At 37.1% G+C, this 27945-nt stretch overlaps 5 protein-coding genes and 2 long non-coding RNA genes across 7 annotated transcripts; 6 read left to right on the forward strand and 1 right to left on the reverse strand.

Moving 5' to 3' along the window:
* LOC146934963 (uncharacterized) lies at window positions 1–1890 on the forward strand. The gene has a single exon (XM_085757564.1). It carries the CDS (start codon window positions 1–3, stop codon window positions 1888–1890), a length of 1890 nt encoding a protein of 629 aa, XP_085613690.1.
* A 2804-nt stretch (window positions 1891–4694) lies between these two features.
* On the forward strand, window positions 4695–5230 carry LOC146934964 (uncharacterized). Its single transcript, XM_085757565.1, has 2 exons — window positions 4695–4791; window positions 4923–5230. The coding sequence occupies exons 1-2, from the start codon at window positions 4695–4697 to the stop codon at window positions 5228–5230; spliced, it is 405 nt and encodes a 134-aa protein (XP_085613691.1).
* A 5827-nt stretch (window positions 5231–11057) lies between these two features.
* On the forward strand, window positions 11058–13030 carry LOC146934965 (F-box/LRR-repeat protein 25-like). Its single transcript, XM_085757577.1, has 3 exons — window positions 11058–11999; window positions 12101–12275; window positions 12861–13030. Exons 1-2 carry the CDS (start codon window positions 11058–11060, stop codon window positions 12272–12274), a joined length of 1116 nt encoding a protein of 371 aa, XP_085613703.1. The 3' UTR covers window position 12275; window positions 12861–13030.
* Window positions 13031–18676: 5646 nt separating this feature from the next.
* On the forward strand, window positions 18677–19961 carry LOC146934966 (F-box/LRR-repeat protein At3g26922-like). Its single transcript, XM_085757566.1, has 2 exons — window positions 18677–19633; window positions 19734–19961. Exons 1-2 carry the CDS (start codon window positions 18677–18679, stop codon window positions 19959–19961), a joined length of 1185 nt encoding a protein of 394 aa, XP_085613692.1.
* Window positions 19962–20223: 262 nt separating this feature from the next.
* LOC146934967 (uncharacterized) lies at window positions 20224–21548 on the reverse strand. Its single transcript, XM_085757567.1, has 3 exons — window positions 21304–21548; window positions 21055–21243; window positions 20224–20230 (listed from the first exon to the last, which is right to left on the reverse strand). Exons 1-3 carry the CDS (start codon window positions 21546–21548, stop codon window positions 20224–20226), a joined length of 441 nt encoding a protein of 146 aa, XP_085613693.1.
* A 3168-nt stretch (window positions 21549–24716) lies between these two features.
* LOC146934968 (uncharacterized) lies at window positions 24717–25954 on the forward strand. Its single transcript, XR_015033056.1, has 2 exons — window positions 24717–25170; window positions 25793–25954. It is a non-coding gene; the product is annotated as an uncharacterized LOC146934968 (long non-coding RNA).
* An 855-nt stretch (window positions 25955–26809) lies between these two features.
* On the forward strand, window positions 26810–27606 carry LOC146934969 (uncharacterized). Its single transcript, XR_015033057.1, has 2 exons — window positions 26810–27081; window positions 27346–27606. It is a non-coding gene; the product is annotated as an uncharacterized LOC146934969 (long non-coding RNA).
* The last annotated feature ends 339 nt before the right edge of the window (window positions 27607–27945 follow it).

A 27945-nucleotide genomic window follows, 5' to 3' on the forward strand; every position in this document is an offset into this window, starting at 1 on the left:
ATGGCGACAGCCGAAGAGTTAGAATCCATGCGAACTCAACTCGCTCAATTACAAGATCGCAACGACGCCCTACAGGCTTCGATGGAGAACATGCAACAGAAACAACTGGAGGAAAAAGAGGAATCCCACCACGACGAGATGGACGATCCAGAGCCGCAGCCTCTGTCCGCCGAGATCTGGGGAGCGCCGGTTCCAGAGAACTTCAAACCACCCCATCTCTCCGTCTTCGATGGGAAGAGCGACCCTATGGAGCACATGACGGCTTTCAACACTCGTATGTCCGTAGTCGGAGCCCCTGACTCCCTCAAGTGCAAATTACTGGCGGGTACTTTTTCCGAGGCCGCCTTACGATGGTACATGAACCTCCCTCGTTTCTCTGTCACCAGTTACCCGGACATGACGAGGAAACTCATCCAACAATTCTCTGCCAGTCGCCATCGCAAAGTACCCGCAACCAGCCTTTTCAATGTTCGCCAAGGACACAATGAGTCCCTGCGAGACTATCTGGCGAGATTCAACGATACGACCATAAAAGTCATCAATCCCAACCAAGAGGCATTTGTGGGCGCCTTCCAGAACGGTTTGAAGGCAGGACAGTTCAATGAATCACTCGCTCAAAAGCCCGCTGATTCCATGGAGGAAATAATCGCAAGGGCAGATTGTTACATAAAGGGAGAAGAGAGCAACGCTGAGAAGAGGGCGAGAGACGCCAAGGAACGAACGTCCAACTCGGAGCGGCGGCCTTACCAACCATCATCTAGTAGGGATCGCACTCCTTACCGAAGACCTAATTACAGGCCCTACCCGCGTCCGGAGGAATTCACCCCTCTCAACACAAAACCGGAGCGCATTTTGAAGGAAGTCTATGAAGCCAAATTGATCCTGGACCCGCCTCCGCCACGATACGAGGTCATGGGAAAAGACAAAAACAAATGGTGCAAGTACCACCGAATACGGGGACATGACACTGACTCATGCATACACCTACGACAAGAAATAGAGAAGCTGATACAGAATGGAAAATTAAGAGGATACGCTCAGGACAGGAAGGGCGAGAGCGAACACAAGATGGAAAGAAAAAAAGATGAAGGGAGCGAAGGAAAGAGACACACGCTCAACACCATTTCGGGCGGTTTCTCCGGTGGCGGAGAGTCCAATTCATCACGAAAGAAATACGTCAGGCAGGTGATGTTGTGCCAAGAATACGAAACCCCAAACTCTGGGCGTGAACCTGACATCTCTTTCACTGCCAGAGATTTCCAAGACGTCATACCGTACGACGACGACCCCATGGTCATTACTTTGCAAATATTCAAGTGGGATGTGAAGAGAGTATTAATTGACCCAGGAAGTTCGGCAGACATCCTATATTACGATACATTCGATCGAATGGGATTGGACCCGGAACTGCTACAACCTTTCAAGGGAACCCTGGCAGGTTTTACAGGCGAACAGGTACACGTAAGAGGTTACATCACACTCAAAACAACGTTCGGGAGCGGCTCTCATTCAAAAACCATCCGAGTAAGGTACCTCGTCGTGAACTCGCCGAGCTCTTACAACATTATCATTGGTCGTCCAGCCTTCAACTTTTTGGGGGGTTTCCTATCTACAAAGTTCCTGGTCATGAAGTATCCCCTGGATAACGGAAAGATCGGGACCATTCGAGGCGACCAGAAAACCGCCAGAGAATGCTACCACAATAGCCTGAGACTACAGAAGACAAGGAAGAAGTCTAGTAATGAAGAAACTCGCGAGGTCAACATGATAGACCTCGATCCTAGAGAAGACTTCCAACAAGAGCGCCTCGAGCCCATCGAAGACTTGAAGGAAGTATCCATTGGTCCAGAAGCACATCAGACAACTAAGATCGGCACGTCTCTAAACTAGAAGGAAGAGATCGCCCTCGTCGATTTACTACGGAGAAACCTGGATCTCTTTGCCTGGCACCCATCTGAAATGCCAGGAATGGACCCCGACATCGCCTGTCACCATTTGTCAGTCAAGCCTGGAGTGAAACCGGTAGTGCAACGGAAAAGGAAGATGGGCGAGGAAAGAAGGAAAGCCGTGGACGACGAAGTGCAGAAATTAGTAGACGCCCGCTTCATCAGCGAAATAAAGTACCCAACATGGCTGGCCAATACCGTCCTGGTAAAGAAGGCTAACGGGAAGTGGAGGATGTGTGTGGATTATACGGATCTGAACTCCGCATGCCCAAAAGACCCTTACCCACTCCCAAACATTGACCATCTGATTGACAGTGCCTCAGGCTACAACACCTTGAGCTTCATGGACGCCTACTCTGGTTACAACCAAATACGAATGGACCCTTTAGACGCCCCCAAAACAGCCTTCATGACTAACACCAAGAACTACCACTATGAAGTCATGTCTTTCGGCCTAAAAAACGCTGGAGCCACTTTCCAAAGGTCTATGGACACCGCTTTCACACAACAGATCGGACGTAACCTGGAAGTGTACATCGACGATCTGGTAGCAAAAACAAAGGAAGGAGGAAGCCACACAGAAGATTTGGAAGAAATCTTAGGGCAAGTAAGGAAGTACCGGATACGATTAAACCCATCAAAGTGTTCTTTCGGGGTGCAGGCTGGGAAATTCCTAGGTTTTCTCTTAACTAGGCGAGGTATCGAAGCAAATCCAGATAAGTGTCAGGCGATCATCAACATGAGAAGCCCGTCCAACATAAAGGAAGTCCAACAGTTGACAGGAAGGCTGGCTGCCCTGTCACGCTTCTTGTCTTGCGCCGGCGACAAAGCTTTCTCCTTCTTCGCTTCAATTAGAAGGAAGGAAAAATTTGAGTGGACACCAGAGTGTGAGGATGCCTTTCAACAAGTAAAAAAGTTTTTATCTAGCCCGCCAATCCTTCAGCGACCAAACCCAGACTCCATCCTTTTTCTATACTTGGCGATCTCCACAAATGCTATGAGTACGGTATTGGTCGAAAATTCAGAAGAAGGAGAAAAGCCGATCTACTTCGTCAGCAGAGTGTTCAAAGGCGCCGAGCTGCGCTACCAGAAGTTAGAGTGCCTGGCTCTGGCCGTAGTCGTCACAGCAAGGAAACTGCGTCCGTATTTCCAAAGTCACAGGATAGTGGTAAAAACAGACTATCCCATCAGACAAGTGCTTGGGAAACCGGACCTGGCAGGAAGGATGGTCGCCTGGTCCGTAGAACTATCAGAGTACGACATCCAGTTCGTACCAAGAGGAAGCATAAAGTCCCAAGTCCTAGCAGATTTCGTGGTAGAACTCACCTCCCCGCCCCCAGAGGAGGTCCCATTTGTATGGCTTTTATCTGTTGACGGTTCCTCCAACTTGAAAGGAAGTGGCGCGGGCGTTATCCTGGAAGGTCCCGACGATATTATCATAGAACAATCCCTCAGGTTTGAATTCAAAGCAAGCAACAATCAGGCAGAATACGAAGCTCTAATCGCCGGCATGACATTGGCGCAGGAAATGGGGGCTGAAAACTTACGAGCAAAAAGTGATTCTCAGCTCATAACAAGCCAAATTACGGGCGAGTACCAGACGAAAGACCCTCAACTCACCAAATATCTGGGGAAGGTGCGAGCCCTAGCCAAAAGATTCGTTTTCTTTGAAGCTATCTACGTGCCCCGAGAACAGAACTCCAGAGCAGATATACTGGCAAAGCTCGCCAGCACCAGACGTCCGGGCAACAACAGAACCGTCATCCAAGAGGTAATCTCAGCGCCCAATACCAACGTTGAAACAGTTCACCACATCGTCGAAGAAGGTGTTGGCTGGATGGAGCCACTACTCAGGTATCTAACCGGCTCTTTTACACCCAAGAACAAAGACGAAGAGCAGATAGTCAGAAAGAGGGCTTCAAAGTTCACTATCATCTCAGGAAAACTCTACAAGCGTGGTCGAACAAGCCCCCTGTTGCGTTGTCTAGCGGAGAGCGAGACCCACCTGGTGCTTCTTGAGGTTCATGAAGGCGTGTGCGGCAGCCACATAGGAGGGCGAGCTCTAGCTGCAAAGCTCCTCCGCGCAGGATATTACTGGCCCACTATGCTCCAAGACAGCTCAGACTTCGTCAAAAAATGTGATAAATGCCAAAGATTCTCTGATAAAAAGCACGCCCCAGCAGTAGAACTTACTTCAGTATACTCCCCTTGGCCTTTCCATAAATGGGCGGTTGACATCGTAGGACCCTTTCCTCTCGCCCCATGACAACTGAAATTCCTCATAGTGGGAGTCGATTACTTTACTAAATGGATTGAAGCAGAAGCCGTCGCCAAAATAACAGCTGAGAGAGTCAAAAAGTTTTACTGGAAGAAAATCATCTGCCGTTTCGGTCTACCCAAATTCATAGTATCTGACAATGGGACCCAATTCGCGAGCTCATCCGTGGTAGAATTCTGTAAACACCTAGGAATACAGACCAAGTTCGTCTCAGTAATACACCCGCAAGCTAATGGGCAGGCCGAGTCAGCCAACAAGGTCATCCTCAATGGCATCAAAAAGGAGTTGGAGGCCGCCAAGAGTCTCTGGGCGGAACAACTCCACGAGGTAAGGACATGGTCAATTTAATTTTTATTTTCAATTCAATTTCTTCACACTTCCAATACAATGTGCCACACGTATAAACTTCGCCCCGGTCAAAATAAGCACAGGTACTATGGTCTTACCACACTACACCACACTCTTCGACAATGGAAACGCCTTTTACGATGGTTTACGGCACAGACGCCATGCTCCCAGTAGAAATTGATACCCCCACTTGGCGGAGAGATACCTTTTCTGAAGAAGGTATCAAGTCTTATATTTATGCTTCTAACTTTTTGTTTCGCAGGCAAACATATTTCCTTTTTACAGTTTTACTTCTTGCAACCCCACCATATAAATTCATGGGTTATTTCTTTAAAAAGCTAATGAGACAGGTCTCGCTGTGAGCATGGATGTGATCGACGAGGTGAGAGAGCAAGCTCACATAAGAGAATTTGCCGCCAAACAACGAGCAGCCCGCCGCTACAACTCAAAGGTGGCGCACAGAGAGATGAAAGAAGGCGACCTCGTGTTAAAGCAAGTAGTAGCCCCTACAAGGATAGGAAAATTGTTCCCCAATTGGGAAGGCCCATATCGAGTTCGAGAGAAATGTTCCCATGGAGCTTACAAGTTGGAAGAACTGAGCGGAGAAGCTATCCCCCGCACTTGGAATATAGCTAATCTACGCCACTATTACAGTTGATTTTTCACTTTTCCTTCCTTTTTTCGTAGTTTGTCATCTTTTTGAATAAGGCTGGCCTAAAGACCACCATTATGACTTATGATTCCTTTGAATAAATTGAATAAACAGAAGGTTAGGGTAGCACTCTTTTCCCCTGCAAGGGCAGGGGTTTTTAACGAGGCACCCTCTCCTTTTTTCCAAATGTTACTAGCTCCTACTGTTGCACGAAATGTTATTGTCAAAAATTTATACGCAGGCTCGCCAGTTCCGTCAACCCTGGAAGGGCTCTGACGTAGATTATTAACTTCAACCCTGTAAGGGCTCTGATGCTCGCCCAAATCGCCAACCCTGTAAGGGCTCTGGCGGGGTTCGACTGAAAGTTCCGTCAACCCTGGAAGGGCTCTGACGTAGATTATTAACTTCAACCCTGTAAGGGCTCTGATGCTCGCCCAAAACGCCAACCCTGTAAGGGCTCTGGCGGGGTTCGACTGAAAGTTCCGTCAACCCTGGAAGGGCTCTGACGTAGATTATTACTTCAACCCTGTAAGGGCTCTGATGCTCGCCCAAAACGCCAACCCTGTAAGGGCTCTGGCGGGGTTCGACTGAAAGTTCCGTCAACCCTGGAAGGGCTCTGACGTAGATAATTAACTTCAACCCTGTAAGGGCTCTGATGCTCGCCCAAAAACGCCAACCCTGTAAGGGCTCTGGTGGGGTTCGACTGAAAGTTCCGTCAACCCTGGAAGGGCTCTGACGTAGATAATTACATCAATACTGGAAAGACTTCGATAGTCGCCCAAAATAAGGGCTCGCATAATTATGATCAATGTAACGATTAACCTTAGAAAAGTTCTAAGTAAATTTGACAATCACGAAACCTCGAAAAAACTAGGACGCATTCGCGCAACGTAAAGACAATAAAGTAAAAACAAACGGCAGGCTCATACAAGTGCGATAATGTGATCAAAATGCATCATAAATATAAAACCAAAGAGATTCGTACAAAATCCAAAAGAAAAGCCAACATTAAATTGTTCACAAGGGCGCTGTGGTAAGTCGCCATAATTTAAAGTTACGAAAAGCAAAAAACACAAAAACGATCAGGACTGGCAGGAATCACTCATCGTCAACAAACTCGCCATCAATGATCACCTTAAAAGGATCAAGCTCTTCCAGTTTGGCCTCAGGATTGAAGAAAAGCGCCTGCTCCTTAGCACGCCTAAAGCCATCATTAAAATAAATCGCAAGAGCTCGCCTCCCTTCATCCACGGCCGCCTCCGACTTCTCTAAAGCGGATTTAGTCTCATCCCTCGCCGCCTCTGCGGCCTCTTTGGCTTTCTTCATCTCTTCCAGAGCGTCTTCGGCGGCCTTCTTGTCCCTCAACGCCTCCTTCAGGCGGCCATCTAGCCCAGTGGACTTGTGTTTCCACTTCTCAACATCCTCAGCAGCGTCTTTATATTTCTTCTCCACTAGATCCTGCTTCACCTCCAGACAATGGGTGAGCAACATAGTCCTCAAAGCAGCAGTACCAATATCAGCAACCAAGTCACTACACTTGGCCTTCACCCCAGCTTCAACATCAACCTTTGCAAAAGGCACTTGTTCTTTCATGTACCTGCAGGGCACCGGACATTAACGGCGTAATGAGTCAACTCTCAGAAAAATGAAGAAAATCGACTAGAAGACGACCAAAAGGAAAAAGCATACCGACGAATGTCGAACTCAGAATTCCAGAAGGACTCCATAACTTCATCGTTCAGCGACGTCCCACCAACTTCCTTCCCAGACGGAGGGCGACCTCCAACACCCTTAGCACCTCGGGACGTCCTCGCCTTCTTCGATGAAGGAGATTCAACAGCAACAACATTCTGAGCCACACCAGCGCTCTCCAGATCATCCACCTCTATAACCCCGGCCTCGCCCTTTCCGGAAGACTCTTTGCGTTTTAGCTTCCTCAAGGAGACACCCGCCGGGCTGCTGGACACATAGCCATCCGGGTTCTTGTTCTTCTCGTCCTCGGCGAGATACTTCCTCATCTCTGCTCCAGTTAGGGGCAACATCTCCTCTGAAAAGAAAATCAAATACAACCAGTGAGTAAAAACATATGATCAATCTTCGAACGGAGCCCAACATAAGGAATTAAGAGAACACTCACGTAAATAAGCATTCAGACGAACCATGTCGCCCTCCCTGTTTAACAGCTCATGAATATTAAGTAAAGGGGCCTCCTCCCAAAAATCCACGAGAGCACGCTCATAGGGCGACATGGCCTCACGAGCGTATCCTTTCACAGCCAAAGGAGTGCTAGTCCACCTAAGCGGAAACTTAGGTACTCCATTCACCAACACAGAAGAGGTAGAACATTCTGGTGCACCCTGTACCCTAACAAACGTATCTCGCCACTCTTTCTTAAAGTTACATGCATAAGTAGGAAAAAGCCTTTTTCCAGAATGGGCCGAAATAGAGATCCACGTACCCTTGTTAACATCTTTTGTCCCATAAAAGTGGAAGAACACGCCCACCGAAGGCTCGAAACCCAGGGACTTGCACAGAACCTCGAAGGCGCGCACAAAAGCCCAACTGTTAGGGCGTATTTGAGTGGGCGCCACGTTGAGGAGCCTCAAGACATCCATCTCAAAGGGCGTGAAAGGAATTTTCACGCCAAACTCCTCCAAAAACGCGGTATAGACGAAGTAGGACTCGTCACCCTCTCCCATCATCTCTTGGTCACACGCGCGCTCGTCAGGATCGCAGGACAACAAAACCACGTCCTCCTCCCTTTCAGTCGCAGAAATGTTAAACTTACTCCTGAAGCTGTCAAGAGCAGAAACATCCACGAACAAAGACTCTTCCAACCTTACCTCCTCGGCAAATGAGGCCATTTCTGTTGACCTAAAAGCGTTTTCGTCTCCAACCAACTCTAAAGAAGCCTGAAACGGACGAATCTCCTGGCACTCGTCCTCCTTATGATTCGGCCCTGAAGTGGCAGACAAAAACACACAATCACTATCGCTACCCGAATTGGCGCTAGATTCACTCGATAAATCACTAAACAACTCCTCCCCGAATAAACCATCATAGTAAGTATCCCAGTTTATTATCCCATCGGGACCTGTGGCATGTTTCAAGCATTCCTTCCTCAAACGGTTTTTCTCAACTGGATCAATGGGTCGAATCAACCTCCCTTTCTCATCGCACTCCCTAATCAACACCATACCTAAAATCCGAACTCTCACGAAGCGCAACAAATAAAGTAAAGTTTGAGAAGGGTTAAGGAATTGAAGAATACCTGTGAAGGAAGAATAGAAAGATCTGTTGAAGCCGCTTAAGTCCGAAGAGAGTTAGAAGCAGGAAGCTTTATCACCCTAAACGAAGCAAAGAAATGAAAACAAGTGAAAAGCCAAACACGTCCTTTAAAAGGTAAGGTCGCCTCGGGAAGCGTGTCTGGAACGATTGAGTGGAACAACGCCCTGGGATCCTGACACGTGGCGATCATCGGGGACGAGGGGAATACGAAACGTTCAGAAGGCGAGCTAACGTTGATCGCCCCACAGAGAGCCTCGCCGAAACTCCAAGCAAGCCCCTACGCGTAAATCAGTGAGCGCCCACAACGGGCGTCCGCCAAAAGCTAACATCGGTCATGACATCATCACTTCGCCTTGTTCCAAGACTCGTGCTTGGGGGGCTGTGGACCGTCATAATATTCCTAAAGGCTAAAGATCCCTTCGCAAAGACCTGGGCGCCCTCCGTAAGGGCCTAGGCGCACTCCAGAAGGAAAATCCCTTCATAAAGACCTGGGCGCCCTCCGTAAGGACCTGGGCGCCCCCCAGAAGGGCCACAGGCCCAGGCGCGTCTTCCATGATGGCGCCGCCTCACTTAGTCTCTAGAACCCTCCAAAATCATCGAAAGTACGCTAATACCCCGGTTGCTTGGAAACCAAGCAACCAAAGCCCAAACCCATAAACAGGCTATAAATAACACTCTTGAGAGCAGTCTCAAGGCATCTAATCATCAGTCCAAACCCTAGAATCCTAGTATTCCTTACCGTACTTTTCTGCAAGTACAATGCCTATGTTTTTTTACAAGTTTACTAAATTTTATTAATTCGTGAGTATAATTAAATGTTTTTGGGAATAGAAAAAATTTCCCAACGAAAAAAGTGGAAATAAAGTTTTCATAAAGATGAGAATAAATACATCTGGAAATAGTATAATATTTGTTAACCAGAGCAGTGTTCTTCGTAAGGTCATGTCAAAATGATGTTGATATCAATTCCACATGTCTCATTGCATATAATTCATAGATAAGCTTGCATGGGGTTTGTTGAGGATTACAACGTAGTGTGGTAGGTCCATATAACTCCTATTAGATCCTTTTCTCATTTTTCTTGATCCAACCTTTTTTAGAGTCCATTAAGAATACCTGGTTTTCTAATTCATCATGCCTATTCATAAGTCGGTGTTCAATCGATGAGTTTTATCTTGATTCCGAGTCGTTACAAAAATTTTGGAACATTTGGCTTAAAAATTGGGTTATGTTGTGTGTGATAATTGCATGGGAAGTCCATGTCGACACATGACATTTTTCAAGGATGTCAAGTCTGTAAGTGTTGAAGGCCATGTTATAACCACCTGATATGTTTGGTTGGTGAACCTTTGGATAATAGTATCTGAATCTCACGAATTTCGAAGCTATGGTCCTAGATCCTCTAGTTATTAGTGATGATGGTGTAATGTGTCTCATTAGAGATATAATTAGTCATTAAATTTATTGCTAACATATTAATATAGATAGTCATTAACATATTTATTTTCCTAAAAAAAAAATTAACATTTATTGTTTTGTTGATGAAAACTGAATTTAGTCGAGGTCGGCTGAGATTCCTCAACTTTAACATTTAGTCCTGCAACTTACAAAACTTGTATACTGGAGAAATTCTTGTGATAGGGTAGACAATTAATTTAATAATGACTAGATTGTTCTGGATAGGATAATGATATATATTTGGCAATTAAATTAACAAGGACCAGATTGTTCTAGATAGTATAATGATAAATATTAGACAATTAAATTAATAAGAACTAGATAATTCGGGATAGTATAATGATAAATATTAGGCATTTAAATTAATAAGGACCAGTTTGTTCTGTATAGTATAACGATAAATATTACCCAAACATTTTACAAAGGACCAGACTATACTGAATCGATGTTATGCAATTAATTTAATAAGGATCATATTGTTTTGGATAATGTAATGATAATTTTATGAATGCGATTGTGTCTGATTTGTGTTTAAGACGGATAATAAAACATAAAGGTAAGAGAATCACACAAGAGAATTATTCTTGTTCACCCAATGTGGGATTTTCCACCATAGTACAACTACCAGAATGTTCTGAGCAACACTATAATTCTTGATCACACTAGATCGGTTTCTTACACTATGTATTATCAACCTCAACAGACTTTACAATTTTTTTGCTTTCGCACTAGAAAGGCTCCTACAGATTATATAATATGAACCGGTAAAGCAGGAAATATAGAGGGTGCACGAGAAGCAAAGAAAGTGTGAAAATAATCTGCCTAAAAATAAATATAAGGCCCAAGCCCACAAATCAGTTACAGAACCCTAATAAACTCAATTGCATGCTTCAAAATACCATCGCAAACGCATTGTCCTCCGACCAATATCATCCTCCCACTCGTGAGAGGCAGGTGCTTGCAAGGTATCCCCTCTACTTTCTATATGTTTGTTAATTGTTATTGTGTTATATTTCTTCATTCTTAAACTAAAAACTTATCAACCAATTTTGAATACTAATATTTTTTCGTTATTTTGAAGGCAACAATGGAAAGACACAAGAGACAACGTAAGGAAGACAGCGAAGACAAAGACGACCATATCAGTTATTTGTCCGATTGTGTTCTCCATCACATACTCTCCTTTTTAAACGCCAAAGAGGCCGTTCAAACTTTTATTTTATCTAAAAGATGGATCAATCTCTGGAAGACTCTTCCAACCCTTGCGTTAAGTTCGTCAAACTTTAGGACCAAAAGAAGTTTTAAACAATTCCTGTCTCAAATTTTCTCTCTTCGTGATGACTCAACAGCTATCCATGCTTTCTGTTTGAAGAACAATCATTTTTATATGGGGATTAACCTACACCAAAAGATTATAGAATATGCTTTTTCACACAATGTCCAAGAGTTTAAAATCAATAATGCTATTATTCGACACCTTCCACCATGCTTCTTTTCATCTCATACTTTAACCTCCCTTCATCTTTCCAGTTATTCTTTGTTTCGCTTTGGCTCGATACAAATATTTCCAAATTCTCTCAATTTCCCAGCATTAACCACTCTGTCTCTAAGGCACCTTGCCTTTCGTTGCAGCACAAGTGATGAAGATGGTTGCGTCGACCCCTTTTCCGCATTTAACATGTTGAATACTTTGATCATTGACTGCTGTGTACTTCTGGATGCACAAAACCTTCGCATTTCAAGTACCAAGCTTCTCAATTTAACTATATGTATGTATGATAGTGATCCTAGGAACAATTTCAGATCCTCTTTCGGAATCGAGTTATATGCTCCAACTGTCCATACCTTTGATTATAGTGGTGGTGAATATATTCCAAAACTTTTTGGGAGCAAGAGCGTTCTCTCTTCTATCAAACATGTAAATATTCATTTATTGAGTTTTCGAAGGAACAAACAATCAATTCTATTCAGCTGGCTTGTTGAACTTGCTAATATCGAATCATTGACCGCCAATTCCTCTGCAGTTACGGTACTTTATATTTTAACATTGCTGCTGCTTTTTAGATTATATTTATAAATTTTATAAAAAATATGACTTGAAACTGATCCTAATACTTCTTGTTTGTTTAGGATCTTTTATTGTTTCCTGATTTATTGAAGGTTAAGCTCCCTTCCTTGTTGTGTAACTTGAAGTCACTAAAATTAAAAATTTTCTTCCAACCATGGATACATGCCAAATTGGTGGACTTTTTGCTTCAAAACTCACCCTCAGCAAAGGTTAACTTCAGCAAGTCAGTATTATAAGGTTGACTTTTTATTCTCTATGTCCCTTTTCTTTATACAATTCTAATTATTCATTCTTACCATTCCACAACTATACATGTTTGCTTGTGTAACTTGAATTTTGCTTCATTGGATATAATAAGATTGGTCTAGAAAATAAATGATAGAAATATGAAGAACTAATACTTATATGTTGAGGAAACAGATAAACTAGAATGTGCATAATGGTGATGAAATTGATTTTCCAAGAATATGTGTGCATGCATTCTCATGTATGCATCTTGAGTCATATGTATGAGCAGTCACAACTTTGATATAGAAATAGCTTGTAAATAAGAACTGTTACGATAAGGGCTTATGCGATAAGTGTATAATTAAGTTGTTTATAATCCGATCAGAGCCACATATAATTTGAAAAGATATGATTGCAGAAACAAATTGTAATTGTATATATTAGATAAGAGAAGATATGATAATTGATCAAGAGTACGTATAATTGATCATGATATGATTGCAGAAGTAAATACCTATATCTTTATTTGGTTGTTAGTTGCAAATTTTATGAATTTTTGTCAAGTTAAACAGTTATACTAAATAAATATTTCAGGGTGTTCTGGTGAATCCGGTCATTTACGAGGGTCAGGCAGGCAAAGATCGATGTTCCACAGACAGAGCCATTTGGTCCTGATGATCTGATATTGTAATTTAAGAACGTTATCATGACACCTCATATTGTAGCCATTTATATATAAAGTTAAGATCTGACAATGATTTTGTAATGAGTATTTTCCTTGTCCGACATAACATGACATGGATACATAATTTCATTTGATTAATTTATTTTCTCAAATTATTATTAGTTTTGATATGTCAATGTCGCGTTTGTGCCGGTGATTCATGAATCCCTTGTTCTTTAGTATTGTTTGTGAAAACCAAATTGAGATGAAGTGTTTGGTTTACTGTGTTCTAAACTTTACTATCAGACAACATAGATTCTGTAACCGGAGAACTTGGTGTAGTGTTCAATGGTTAATTTCTCTACCAGTGTGAGTAATAGTTTAATTAATGTTCAATCAAACATTTTTTATTATACTAGCTTTTTTCTAAGAAATTTTAGGGTGATGTATTAGATAAAAGATACCATAAGCTAAGAAATTGATTTTGATCTATTTTTCAAACTGTGGTGAACATAGGAACTTGATTGTAATTGTTCAGGACCTCAAATTACCAAATAGAGGGGATTCATACATAGAATTTTCCTTCATACAAATCCTAATCACCATCATCATTCTAAATCCAATATTTTTTTTTTTTTTTGAAGAAGCTAAATTGGACCACTTAAATTGATACCCGAGAGAACCAAACCTGAGACTTAAGAGGAGCACCCAAGTGGGTATCTAAATCCAATCTTTATTTACTTTACTTTTCAAAACAACTCTGATTGAATCCCCCCAATCTTATATATTTAACAAGTATTGATTTAATGCTAAGTAGAAATTAGACAATCCTATTGGAGACGAACTAATAAGTTTACTACTTAAAAGATGTTTTGGTACACTTGCCGAACGATGGTCACTTATGTTGTTGACTCAATGATGGACGGTGCACAAAGCAATGGACTTATCTAAACTACTTAAAGGTTTTCTGTTCCACATGATGTTATGCCCTCTTTATATGCCACATTTTGTTATGTGGGATTTAGTGTTTGATAAGCAGAGTCTATTGCTCAGATTGTCCTTGTTTTGCTCCAAGTACTTGTTATTAGAAACATACATAGATGTACTTGATCTTTTACTCCAAGCCAGAATGTATTTGTTATGATGAGTAGAGAATGCATAAATTGTATTTGTGCATGATATGAAAGTGCATGAATATTCAAACGCAAAAAAAAAAATGGATACACCTTATTGTAGTTTCTCTGAGGAATGTAGAGTATGTATATCGATGTTAAAATCGGGATTATGGGTTCCCATTGATATCGAGTGTGTTTTTTGCAAGTTATGTTTGTAGATTTCTGTGAAAAAAACAATAAAAATATACTCTTACATGTCTATGTTTGTTACAAATTTACTAAATTTTATTAATTCTTGAGTATATTTAAATGTTTTTGGGAATAGAAAAAATTTCCCAACGAAAAAGGGTGAGGATAAAGTTCCCAATAAGATGAGAACAAATTCATCTAAAACTATATATTATAATCTCTATTTTTAAGGTTTTTGGAAATAGTATAATGTTAATCAAACATTTTTTTTTTAAATACTTTAGAATAAAATTAACATCTTTATACTTCAAAGAATGTTATTCATAGAATAAATTTAATAAACTTGAAACAATAATGATATGTTGGTCAACGACTTTATTAAAATGGAAAGAAAAAAGTTCAACTAAAATAAAACTTGTAAGTGAACCTTTTTTAGAGTCGATTAAGAATACCTGGCTTGCTGGTTCATTATGCCTATTCGTAAGTGGGTGTTCAATCGATGAGAGTTTTATCTTGATTCCGAGTCGTTACAAAAATCCTGGGACATTTGGCTTAATAATCTTGTTACATATGACATTTTTCAAGGATGTTAAGTCTGAAAGTGTTGAAGGCCACCATGTTATGACTAAATGATAGTTTGGTTGGTGAATCTTTGACATTTGTCGCATTTTTGCATTGTTTCCTAGCAATCTACTCGTGTGTTTGGATAATAGAATCTGAATCTCAAGAATTTCGAAGCTATGGTCCTAGATCCAGCCCCTCTAGTTATTAGTGATGATGGTGTAATGTGTCTCATTAGAGATGAGATATAGATAGTCATGTCCGGTAAGTGTAGCTCAGTTGGTAGCTACTAGGGACAATGTTTGCAGGGGCCGGGGTTCGAACCCCGGATTCCCCACTTCTCCACACTTTAAAAGTGTGTGATCTAGCCACTAGGCTATTGAAACAAAAAAAAAAAGAGATATAGATAGTCATTACCTTTTTTTCTGCTAACATATTAAATAGATAGTACTTAACATATTTATTTCCCTAAAAAAAATTAACATATTTATCGTTTTGTTGATGGAAGCTAAATTTTATTCGAGGTCGGTTGAGATTTCTCAACTTTAAAATTTAGTCCTGCAACTTATAAAACTTGTATACTTTAGAAATCCTTGGGAGAAGGTAGACAATTAATTTAGGCTTAATTGCAGTTTTAGCCCCCTAACTTTCCCAAAGTTGCGATTTTGGCCCCCTAAGAAAAAAACTACAAAACCGCCCCCTAAGTTTTGCAACTGTGGCAGTTTTGGCCCCCAAGGCCAATTTTGACTCGGTCTACGCTGACGTGGCACCCTAAGTGCGGTGCCACGTGTCTTTTTTTTTTTGTTGCCTTGGGGGGCCAAAACTGCTACAGTTGCAAATCTTAGGGGCCGGTTTTGTAGTTTTTCTTCTTAGGCGGCCAAAATCGCAACTTTGGGAAAGTTAGGGGGCTAAAACTGCAATTAAGCGATTAATTTATTAATGAGGTTTTGGAGGTGGCAGTACGCGAGAGAGGCAGTGTTTTTTGAATGTCATCTGGTTTGCTACTGTGTGGGAAATATGGAAGGAAAGAAACAACAGAGTTTTCAACAGCAAAAGTTGCTCGATCTTGTGTCTAGTGGACAAAATTAAGTTATTGTCCTATTCGTGGTTGAAGGAAAAATTTGTTCAATTTTCGCTCAATTATATATGGCTGGTGGCTTAGTCCCTTAGATATGTTGGGCTATGGCTAGCTGTTGTTTCTTTCATTTTTTATTTTGTTTTTCTATTTTGCTGCTTTCCTATTCTAGCTTTGTAAATATTGTTTCAGACTTGTTGTCTTTTCCTTGGCACTCCTTGTGCTAGGAAAGACACTTTTGATGTTGTAATATATGTTCCATTTTATCCTCTTTAAAAAAAATTAATTTAATAATGACTAGATTGTTCTGGATAGTATAATGATAAATCTAGGCAATTAAATTAATAATAAGGATCAGATCATTCTAGATAGTATAACGATAAATATTAGACAATTAAATAAATAGGAACTTGATGCAAGGGGTGAGGGAATTGGCAAAAGAAAAGAACTGAAATCGATCAGTTTTTATGGGTTTGGTTTTATTTTTCTGGTTTTTTTGGTTTGTTTTTCTGGGATTTTTGAAGATTGTATGAAGATGAGAGGAGAAGGGAAGAAGATGAATGCAGGATAAGGATTTGATGAAAATGATTATGTTGAAGATGAAGATTTGATTACGTTGAAGATGATTATGTTTCGGGTTTGATTTGATTTGATGAACACTTTGTTGAATTTTAATGATTTGGATTTTTTTGTTGTTGGGCATAATTGATGAAGGTTTGATGAAGAAGATGAAGAATACGAAGGAAAAAGATGAAGAAAGGGAGGAAAAATTAGTTGTAGTTGGCTCATTGTAAAATACAATGCACCTTCATGATCCAACAATATTGTTTTAAAAAAATAGAACGAATGGGTTAAAACTAAACAAATTAATAAAGTCTAGAATCCTGCTCTTTACCCAAACAGTTCTGCTCATTCTCAAAGTAAAATACAAATATACCCCTACGCAACTTAACTTGCGCTAGTGTATTTTGTATGCATGTTAAGTCACGCTCCTTGTGTCTGTGGGGTTGACTCCTTGGTAGAATTCATTCAGTTGATCCTTGAGACCTATTAACGTTACATCAAGGCACCGAACTTTCAACCTCTGAGTTTCTCCGCCGTTGAATTTTGCATGAACGTCGATCCACCCGGCCATTGCTTCAAATCTACACAATTACAAATTAAACACAATCAATGAAAAACTCATTCAAACATTTCATCAAACACTTGGAGTGCAAATTATACATAAACCCTAAAAATGATAACTACAACATAAACATGCAAAGATCAAAATAATTAAGCAATATTACTCATTTGCATGTAACATTGTATCATATATTGCAAAAAACAAAATAACCAAAAATTAAACAAACCCTAAATCTAAAAAAATCTAATCTAAGTGTAAAAAATCTAACATAATCATGCAAACATCTAAACATCATAAGAATTAAACACTATAAGTCATTTGCATGTAGCATTCTATAATTTCTTGCAAAAAAATTTAAAATTTTAACAAAACAATAAACCTAAAAAATTTTAGATTAAGTGAAATTTTTTATCATAACAACATAGTTTAAGTGAAAGCTTACTTGTTCTTGTTGTTGTAGTGTTGTTTGATTTGAAGTTGAAGGAATTTTGAAGTTGGGAAATTTGAGAGAAAATTGAGAAGTGTGTGTGTTGTTTGATGAAAATGAGGCAGAATGAGGTTCTGCCTGGGTTAATAACATCACGTAGCGCAACTTAAGTCACGTAGCGTGACTTAAGTTGCGTAAACATTGCAACTAGCGTAAGTTAACTTACGTAACGCATGTTAACATGCGTAGGGGTATATTTGTATTTTACTTTGGGAGTGAGTAAAACTGTTTGGGTAAAGAGCATGATTCTAAAGTCTATGGTGGACCATCTACGATGTTGGTCCACCATAGACATTTGAGGTTGAAGTCAACAACCCGATATTTATTTGAATAACGGGGACAAACCTATGGTATACCATACTGTATTGAACACATTTTGATTAATGACATGCTTTAAACTTTTTTCCCTAAAAAAAAGATCGTTTTGGACGGTATAATGATAAATATTAAGCAATTTAAGTTAACAAGGCCCAAGCCGTTATGGATAATATAATGATAAATATTAGCCAAATAATTTTCTAATAATCGAATTGTTCTGGATAGATGTTATGCAATTAATTTAATAAGAACCATATCGTTGTGGGTAGTGTAATGACAATATTACAAAAGTGATTGTGTTTGATTTGTGTTTAAGACATAATAAAAGATAAATGTAAGAGAATCACACAAGAGATTTATCGTGGTTCACCCAGTCTGGGCTAGTCCAGTCCCGACACTTCGTGTGAGATGTTGTACTAAAGTATTCAGCTACCGGAACGTCCTAGACAACACTATTATTCTTCTTGATCCCACTAGATCTCTTTTCTTACACTCTGTATTATCCACTTTAGTAGACTTTACAATTTTATTTTTTTTGGCACTCGATTGGCTTGGTACATATTATATCACGAGAACGAGGTAACATGGGAAATATAGAGGGTACACGAGAAACAAGTAAAGTGGAAAAAGAAATTCTCTAAAAATAAATCTTAAATATTTAATTTTATATATATGTAAGACCCAAGCCCAATAATCAGTAATTAGTTACAAAACCCTAATAAAGTCAAACGCATTGTTCTCCCACCAATCATCACCATCGCATTAGGTTTACAGCGTGCTTACAAGGTATCATCCTCTTCTTTCTAATACGTCTGTGTTTTTTAATTAGTAGTTTTTTTTTCTCTAATCAACTTCATTTATTTCTTTTAGACACAATGGAGAGACATAAGAGGCAACCTAAGGATGACAACGAAAACGAAGAGGACTTTATCAGTGATTTATCCGATTGCGTTCTCCTTCACATACTCTCCTTTTTAAACGCCAAACAGGCTGTTCAAACTTGTATTTTATCCAAAAGATGGATCAATATTTGGAAGACTCTTCCCACCATTACAATAAGTTTTTCAGACTTTAGGATCAATCTCTGCACACGTTTCCATGGATTTCTGTCTCAGATTTTCTCTCTCCGCGATCACTCAACAGCTATTCATGCTCTCTGTTTGACTACAACCTTTACATGTATGGATCAATCTTGTGACTACAATCATTTTATGGGGATTAGCCTATACCAAAAGATTATAGAATATGCTTTTTCACACAATGTCCAACAGCTTCGACTCAACTATGCTATTATTATTCGACACCTTCCACCATGCTTCTTTTCATCTCATACTTTGACGTCCCTTCATCTTTCAACTAATTTTTTGTTTCAAATATTTCCAAATTCTCTCAATTTCCCAGCATTAACCACTCTGTCACTAAAGCACCTTGCCTTTCGTTGCAGCACAGGTGATGTTTGTGTCGACCCCTTTTCCACATTTAACATGTTGGATAATTTGATCATTGACTGCTGTGCACTTCTGGATGCACAAAACCTTCGCATTTCAAGTACCAAACTTGTCAATTTAACTATACATATGTATGATGATACTTGGATGAATTTCAGAACCTCTTTCGGAATAGAGTTATATGCTCCAACTGTTCATACCTTTGATTATAGTGGTGGTGAATATATTCCAAAACTTTTTGGGAGCAAGAGCGTTCTCTCTTCTATCAAACATGTATATATTCATTTTTTGTGTTTACGAACGATGAAACCATCAACTCTATTCAGCTTTCTGGCTGAACTTGCTAATATCGAATCATTGACTATCAGTTTCCATCGCCTTACGGTACTTTATATTTTAACATTACTGCTCTTTTTAGATTGTATTTATAAATTTTATCAAAAATATGACTTGCAACTGATCCTAATACTTCTTGTTTGTTTAGGATCTTTTCTTATTTCGTGATTGTTTTGAGGTTAAGCTCCCTTCCTTGTTGTGTAACTTGAAGTCACTAAAAATAAAAGTGTACGAACCTTCAAAGATACCTGCCAAATTGGTGGACTTTTTCCTGCAAAATTCACCCTCAGCAAAGTTGAGGTGCATCCAACAACTCTTTAAAGATAGTCTTATAATAACTTACTTTCAATGGATAAATTACAAAACCCTTATTTAGAGAAACAAATGTGTGTGTGCAGTGTATGAATTTTGATGGGAACATCTTGGATCACACCAACTCTAAGTTTAAGATTTAACTTCTAGCTCACAGAATTAACAAGCTTTAATATTTCTTATTCTCTATGCCCTTTTCTTTATAAAATTCTAATTATTCATTCTTACCATTCCACAGCTATACATGTTTGCTTGTGTAAATTGAATTTTGCTTCATAGGATATAATAAGATTGTTCTAGAAAATATATGTTAGAAATATGAAGAACTAATACCTATTTGTTGAGGAAACAGAGAAACTAGAATGTGCATAATGGTAATGAAGTTGATTTTCCAAGAATATGTGTGCATGCATTCTCACGTATGCATCTTGAGTTACATGTATGAGTAGTCACAAGTTTGAGATAAACTCTACCTCCTAACTTGTGAAAACAGTTTGTTTTTAATTAAACTTTTGTTATAGAAATTGCTTGTAAATAAGAACTTTTATGATAAGGGCTTATGCTATAAGTGTATAATTAAGTTATTTATCCGATTAGAGCCACATATAATTTGAGAAGATATGATTGCATAAACAAATTGTAATTGTATATATTAGATAAGAGAAGATATGATAATTGATCAAGAGTACGTATAATTGATCAAGATATGATTGCAGAAGTAAATACCTATATCTTTATTTTGTTTTTAGTTGCAAATTTTATTAATTTTTGTCTAGTTAAACAGTTATACTAAATAAATATTTCAGGGTGTTATGGTGAATCCGGTCATTTACGAGGGTCAGGCAGTCAAAGATCGATGTTCCATAGACAGAGCCATTTGGTCCCGATGATCTGATATTGAAATTTAAGAACGTTATCATGACACCTCATATTGTAGCCATTTATATATAAAGTTAAGATCTGACAATGATTTTGTATTGAGTATTTTCCTTGTCCGACATCAACATGACATGGACACATAATTTCATTCGGTTAATTTATTTTGTCAAATTATTATTAGTTTTGATATGTCAATGTTGTGTCTGGATTTTGTGCCGGTAATACAAGTAACATTCGTAACTTTGGTCAAACAGTTATTCCACCTGTTTCTGACATACCATGGAACCGGTAACCAGCCTTTGAAAGCTTGAGTCACCATGAGCGAGTCACATTCCAGCCAGATATTGTCCCAACCCTTCTCCAAGGCTTTTTCAATGGCAAACAGAAATGCACAGATCTCCGCCATATAAGCAGAAGCATATCCAATATTATAAGTAAATCCTCCCAAAAGTCCCGTAAAACAACACCTATCGAAGCACTTGACGTATTACCAATAGAAGATCCATCAACATTAATCTTAACCGTACTGTTTGGCAGGAGGAGACCAAATAACCTCAGTAGAGGTTACAACTTTCACAACTCTCAAAGAAAGATGAAACAGATGCGAGACTTTAAAGTCTGTCATTGAGTTATTACCAGTGCCAGAGGCCTGCAAGTAGCTGGTGTGTACTTCTGCAAGGGAATTTTCTATTGATTCTTTCTTTCGATCCAGATTGCCCAAAGAAATAATGACCTCCGGAGTTAGCTTGCTCAATCTGCCAACACATCCCATAATTAGATACTTTGGATATTTACGAATATCAACAAATATCAAATTCATCAACCAAAAAAAAAAAAAAAAACATTTCTATTAAAAAATTACTATTATCTTCATAGTTACGTAGATTCTCTCTCCTTTCCTTTTATGTAACACCATGGTTACTATAATAAAGAACTATCATAAAAAGTTTACTATAGTCTAAACTATGTAATACTTTCTTTTATGAAAGTTTCCCTTTAACAATTAATTTAAATAAGGATTATATTGTGGTGGATAATATAATGATAAATATTTGACAATTAAATTAATAAGGACGGTATCGTTTATAATCATAAATTTTAGTTAATTATATTAATACTAGACCATCGACTTGTGCTTCGCACGGGTCTTACCGACTAAAAAGACACCAATTCGTCTATTTTTAATATTTGTCAAGAAAAACATATTATTCCAAAATAAAAGATAGTTCACATATAAGTCGTACCATTTTTTAAGTTTAAAAATCTTTACGAACGACTAAAAGTGAGTATTTTTGAATGGGGGATCATTTCCGCATTTGAGTAAAAATAGAGAGACAAAAACGCTCCTAACTAAGATGTTTGAACATGTCATATCCTCTTTGATTGGAGCAAGTTGAGACCAATTCCTTCAAAAGAGAGTCCTGTTATACCACAAGTGAACAATGATTACACTTTATCTTATATGTCGTAATAGAAGCAAGTTATATCAATGCAAGTTTTGCAACCGTTTTGCTGGCTGGGTTTTTTCTGTCTGCATTTTTTCTGTTTTGACAGCATTTTTGCTGCTGTTTCTGTGTAGCAAAGTCGTGCTTTTGTTAGGATCGGCTGATTTTGTGTTTTTGTGGGTGTGTGGATTAGTTGTTGTCACTTTGTTTTTCGGCCAACCATCAGAGCACCCAACTTGATCTGTGCAGCTTAACAAATTCTGCACACAACTATCTTCCGTTTCCACTTGCTGGCAATTTTATTGTGATGGTACGATATAGGTCCAAAAAAAAAAAAGAATGCAGTTACGGCAGTTAGGGAAGAAGCAGAGGAGGAAGGAGTAATAGATTGAAAAACGTGGTTGGGAAATTCAATCAGCTTATACAACATGTATATCAAAAGGTCTGTTACTCAAGTCATCATCAAAAATTGGTATTTGATATTGAAAGTAGCGGCAACGCAAATCGGCCACAAACAATTGCAGAACTCTTAAAAACTTGGTGTTTATTCCTATTCAACTTGGTACCAATTCTATGGTGATTCTAATCATTTTTAATAAGAATGCAAAATATGTTGAATTTCAGTTCAAAACAATCAAATTATGATACAATAAATTCAAGAACAATGATCACAAAAATACCACAAATGAATGAATCCAAGTTATCAAATTCATATCATTATTTTCAACCTCTTTCTTGGATGAACGGTGTTCTTGATCAGCATCAACAGATTCCTCAATTTTAGCTTCTTTGACCTTCCTATCCTTCTCCTTCTCTTTCACCACGTTCTCCTTCCTCCCAGAGGAATCTGAAAAGGAACTTCAGTTCCACTATTAAACTCAACAACAAACAGCCACCTGCATTACCATGAAAAAGTACATCAACCAAAAATCATGATTCAGATATAACAAAACACAAAATCTCTACGTGATAGATATCAGCATAGCTTAGAGTAGGGAATTGCAGAGAAAATCAATTAAGAAAAATTGAAAATACAAAAGGAATGGGAAAGATAAGGCAAATAGAATAATGCAAAAAATGATCAAGGTCGAAAGATTAATAGATAGAGATTAAAATTTGATGAAAGGCATCACATTAAGAAAAATAACGTGATTTTCTGCGTATCTGATTTGTTGCATATCTAATTTGTTGGGTTTTGGAATTAGTATTAGTGGATTAGAGGAGGGAAAATAGGGAAAAATTGTTAGGCTTTTGGAGTGAACTTTGGTTCATTGTATGGGGTCTCAAAATAGGTCAGGGATGATACAGTAAAAGTTAGCTTAGGTTTTAGGTTAAAATTAGGGCTAAAATAATCACCCGGGTTAACTTTTATATATAAGAAGATTGTATGGGGTCTCAAAATAGGTCAGGGATAATACAGTAAAAGTTAGCTTAGGTTTTAGGTTAAAATTAGGGCTAAAATAATCACCCGGGTTAACTTTTATATATAAGAAGATGTATGAGGTCTCAAAATAGGTCAGGGGTAATACAGTAAAAGTTAACTTAGCTTTTAGGTTAAAATTAGGGCTAAAATAATCACCCGGGTTAACTTTTACTAGTCCTTGCACCCGTGCTGCCGCACGGGTCATACAAATTGCATATGTGTAAATCCTAAAAGCAAATTTTAATAGTAAGTATCAAACCTTGAAAGTACATCTTAGTGATCACACCTCTCTCTGTTGTTATGGATAAAATATGAAAATAAAACTGTATTAGTCTAAGAAAATAATGTGTTCTCTATGTATAATCTTATATGCTATATGTGTGGGATATATGAACTTCTTTTTGAGAAAACATATCAACCAATTTACGGACCTTCCTTTAAAAAAAAAACCAATTTATGGACCGAAAATGTATACCCAAACACAAAAAATAAGGAAAGGAAAGTAAAAGGAGAACCACATCACCTTAACAAAGCAGAAAAGCATAAATGATCATGGTAGTAGAGTTGGGCAATCATGCATATATAAGATAAGTTGGGGCAAGATTTTATTGAAAAAATTAAAACGTTCATTTTTAGAGTTTCCAATCTAATGAATGGAACTTCTTTTGGATATCATAATCATTTTAATCTTCTTATCATGTTAGGACTGACTTTTCCTAAACTTTCTGACAATTTGATTAGTGTATACGTTTTTTTATTTATTTTATGTGGACATATGGATTTAATTATTTAATAATTGTAGCACACATATTTTTCTTTGAGGTATCTTTATTATAAACATTTGCCTTAATTTTTTTTGAAAAGTACACATGGCATCTTCAAATTTCTCTTCTCATTTAATGCTTTTTCATCAACCAATCAAAATAGATCATGACTCATTTATTTTTTATTAGCCAATCAAAATGGATCATGACTCATTTATTTTTCATTAGCCAATCAAAATTGATCATGACATGATATTTTTCCTATATATAGACAAATTGTTTTTCATTATTTTCATCTACATCTTCCTCCCATAAGAAAACCACTCTCAACCACATTATCTTTTCTTTTATTTGTTTATTCCCTATTTTTTATTGTTTTATTGTTTGGTTAACATTTCTTATTGTTATGTTACTTTTTGTTGTGATTTTGTGTGTGAAGAATATTGTGATTTCTTATATTGTTGTTTTCTTATTCAAAATTGGTGTTTATATGTTCTTTGTCTTTGACCGAATTCATATTTTTGACTTGGAAGTCTATCAAGAGAAAAGAAGAAATGCATCACATATCAATTAGAATATATATGAAGTATTTATTTTTATGTAGTATTTTTTTTTTGGAAATGATATTTATCAATTTTATTGATTATTGATATTTTATTGTTATAGAGCTATGATCAAGGTCATGTATAACATAAAGTTTTTGCCTTTTTCCAAACATCTTGCCTTGAACTTGAGGAATCCATGTTTCGTCTATCAATATACGTATGCTTGAACATAGTACCTAAAAAACTAAGCAGGTAGAAAATCTATAACCTTCATTTTTTTTAGATAACTGAGGAGATGGGAGGTCAAATTGAAAACACACAAACTCATGGAGATGTGAGCAAATGAGAGAAAGATGACCAAAACTTAGACTTGATGGCAGTATGGTCATCACGTGACCACTTTAACTTAATCAATATCATCATTGGATTAAAATCAATCAATGGCTAAACTTTGGCATCAAATTAACTTTGACATTTTAATGTCATTTAATTCTAACTCATTTTTATACATTGATTGATGGTATTTCTGTGATAAAAAAAATTATGTCACTATTCCCTGCTTCAAAAAAAAAATATGCCACTATTCCCTCAGAAAATATCATGCCACTATGCGCATGTTTAGAGGGACTTTTATCGATTGTTTTTTATTTTTCAATATACACCGTGTTTTAGTTTTTTCATTATTGTTTGGACCATTGTTTTCTAAATTTGTATTTCCAAGAAATCATATACAGTAATTCCATAAAAAAGAAGTATATCATATAATTTAATTATTACTAATATTAATTGTAATAATCTATCTCTAAAAAAAAAAACTGATGTGATTTTTTGTTTGCAAGGCTTGGAAATGAAACAAGAAAAAAAGAGAAGAAAATGACTAAAATCTCAAGAAGGTTCATGTTGCATCAGCGTGAACCAAATGGTGAATATCAAAAGAAGTGCAAAACATAAATCAATAACTAATGTAATTTAGCAAGATTTAAAATTTTCATTTTTAATTACTTTTTTTTTTGTTTTTTTTTTTGTTTTTTTTGTCTTACTTCTTTTTTGTTTTTCTTACTCATATTACTTTAGTAATTTTTATGAACATTCAAAATCAAATCGAGAAAGAGAAGATTTTCACGTGCCAAAGCAATTGTCCTTTTTTACGGTGCAAATTTTATAATTTTTTGTCAATCATTTCTATACATACTAACAATTCAATTAATAATCTTAAACAAAATAAATATATATATATATATATATATATTTATATATTCTATGTTGAATCTCTATAATAAACAAAAGCCATGCACAACAAAAATAAATCAAAATAGGCGAATAATTACTGATTTAATTTGTACTTGAAAAAAACTGATTATGATTTTATTATACTGTTTCAACTCTATTTTATTACTCAATTATAACTAATCATTGTATTTTATTCATGATTTTTTTAATCTGTGAAATAATATCCGAAGTAAATAGAAAATCATTTTTACATATTAAACCAAACCTGACAAAAAAAATTATCAATTTTTCAACTAAAATTTAATATCCTACAAAAAATTTTAAAAAATAATTTTCCAAAAATTTGTTTTAATTTTTGAAAAATAAATCAAGGTAGGCATATTTTCCAATCAAACTTATTAGGTCATAATTTGTTAAAAAATTGAACATGGAAAAGTTTTGGTTAAGCAATGTCCATTTAATCATACATTATCACTGCCAGAATTTTGTTTTGAATGAAAATGATATGCATTGATTTTAGTTGATTACGTAATATGCATGGTCAAAGATATATAATCTTTATTATAAATATTTGGCTTGATGATTTTTGATAGTACACGTGTCATGCAAAAATTTTAAGGAGCATTTAATGTTATTTTTATTTAAGGCATTATGTATATGAGTCATCTCACTTATATGTTTCTCATATTAACTCTTTCCTACAATGTAGTATTTTAACTCACACTTGACACATTAACATTTCTCCATTAAGTGTCATGATCTCTGTGTCTGTAATCCATCACCAAGAACCACTCCGGCCCCCCACAATATTGAACTGGGATGTGATACCACCGTTGGAATTTCTGAGAGAGCCTACACTGGTGTAAATCGAGAATTTGGAGAAAGAGCAACCACAAAAGTGAGAATTGCAAATCACAATGCTTATACTTTGCTTCTTTTTTCAATCGTTGTTTGCCAATATTTTATTGAAATGAGAAATATCTTGATTTTCAAATGATATTCCAAGGTCCTTCAGAAAAACAAAATGATATTCCATGGTTTAAGCAATGCTTTTTAAAAACTTTTATCCTTAATAATAATCATTAATAGTAGGTTATGTATTGTTGTTTTTTCTGTGCCTATCATGTTTCTAACTATAGAACTATCATGTTTTATTTTTCAGGGTGAAAAGATTCAAGTTTCTGTTAGGCTCGCTTACTCTTATACATAATGAGTTAGGGTAAAAAGATTCATGTCACTGTAACGGGAGATCACAAATTTGTATTTTAGTTGTATCTATTTCATATTCCAGTCAATTCAATTATTTGTTTCATATGTTATAGTCTGTATCTATTTTTTGTTCTTTTCAATATGTTTGTTAGGTATATTATGAATCTTCTCTCATATAGATACAATTAAGAATCAATAGAATGCAAAATATACATGGCGTGTCTTCTTTACATTCTCACCAAACTTTACATGTGGCATCAATTTGTGCAACAATATTTATTAAATAATTTTAATCCATTGACAATTGTTACATTAACTCAGTCATTTGTTTTAATTAATTTCTTTAAAATGTTCCTTAAATAATAATCATTTTAAAATATGTTAATCCCTTGACACTTTTAAGATATATCAAAACAATGTAATAATTGTACAAAAAAAAATCAATTTAATAAAATTGTGTTATTCCCTTGACATTTGAAAATATTAGTCCCTCTATACATAAGAAAAGTTACACACGACACTACAAAGTTGAGACATAAACATATAAAATAAA

This window comes from Medicago sativa, chromosome 3 (genome assembly GCF_051527215.1).
Source record: "Medicago sativa cultivar Bolivia chromosome 3, Bolivia_mono, whole genome shotgun sequence".
NCBI classification, from domain to species: domain Eukaryota; kingdom Viridiplantae; phylum Streptophyta; class Magnoliopsida; order Fabales; family Fabaceae; genus Medicago; species Medicago sativa.

Excerpts from the sequence above, each read along its gene's own strand:
- LOC146934964 (XM_085757565.1), top strand. The coding sequence starts at position 4,695 with ATGGAAACGCCTTTTACGATGGTTTACGGCACAGACGCCATGCTCCCA. Across the intron at positions 4,792-4,922 it reads AGATACCTTTTCTGAAGAAG|GTCTCGCTGTGAGCATGGAT; the intron begins GTATCAAGTCTT and ends CTAATGAGACAG.
- LOC146934965 (XM_085757577.1), top strand. The coding sequence starts at position 11,058 with ATGGAAAGACACAAGAGACAACGTAAGGAAGACAGCGAAGACAAAGAC. Across the intron at positions 12,000-12,100 it reads CCAATTCCTCTGCAGTTACG|GATCTTTTATTGTTTCCTGA; the intron begins GTACTTTATATT and ends TTGTTTGTTTAG.
- LOC146934963 (XM_085757564.1), top strand. The coding sequence starts at position 1 with ATGGCGACAGCCGAAGAGTTAGAATCCATGCGAACTCAACTCGCTCAA.
- LOC146934966 (XM_085757566.1), top strand. The coding sequence starts at position 18,677 with ATGGAGAGACATAAGAGGCAACCTAAGGATGACAACGAAAACGAAGAG. Across the intron at positions 19,634-19,733 it reads TCAGTTTCCATCGCCTTACG|GATCTTTTCTTATTTCGTGA; the intron begins GTACTTTATATT and ends TTGTTTGTTTAG.
- LOC146934967 (XM_085757567.1), bottom strand. The coding sequence starts at position 21,548 with ATGGGATGTGTTGGCAGATTGAGCAAGCTAACTCCGGAGGTCATTATT. Across the intron at positions 21,244-21,303 it reads TGGTCTCCTCCTGCCAAACA|GTGTTGTTTTACGGGACTTT; the intron begins GTACGGTTAAGA and ends GTGCTTCGATAG.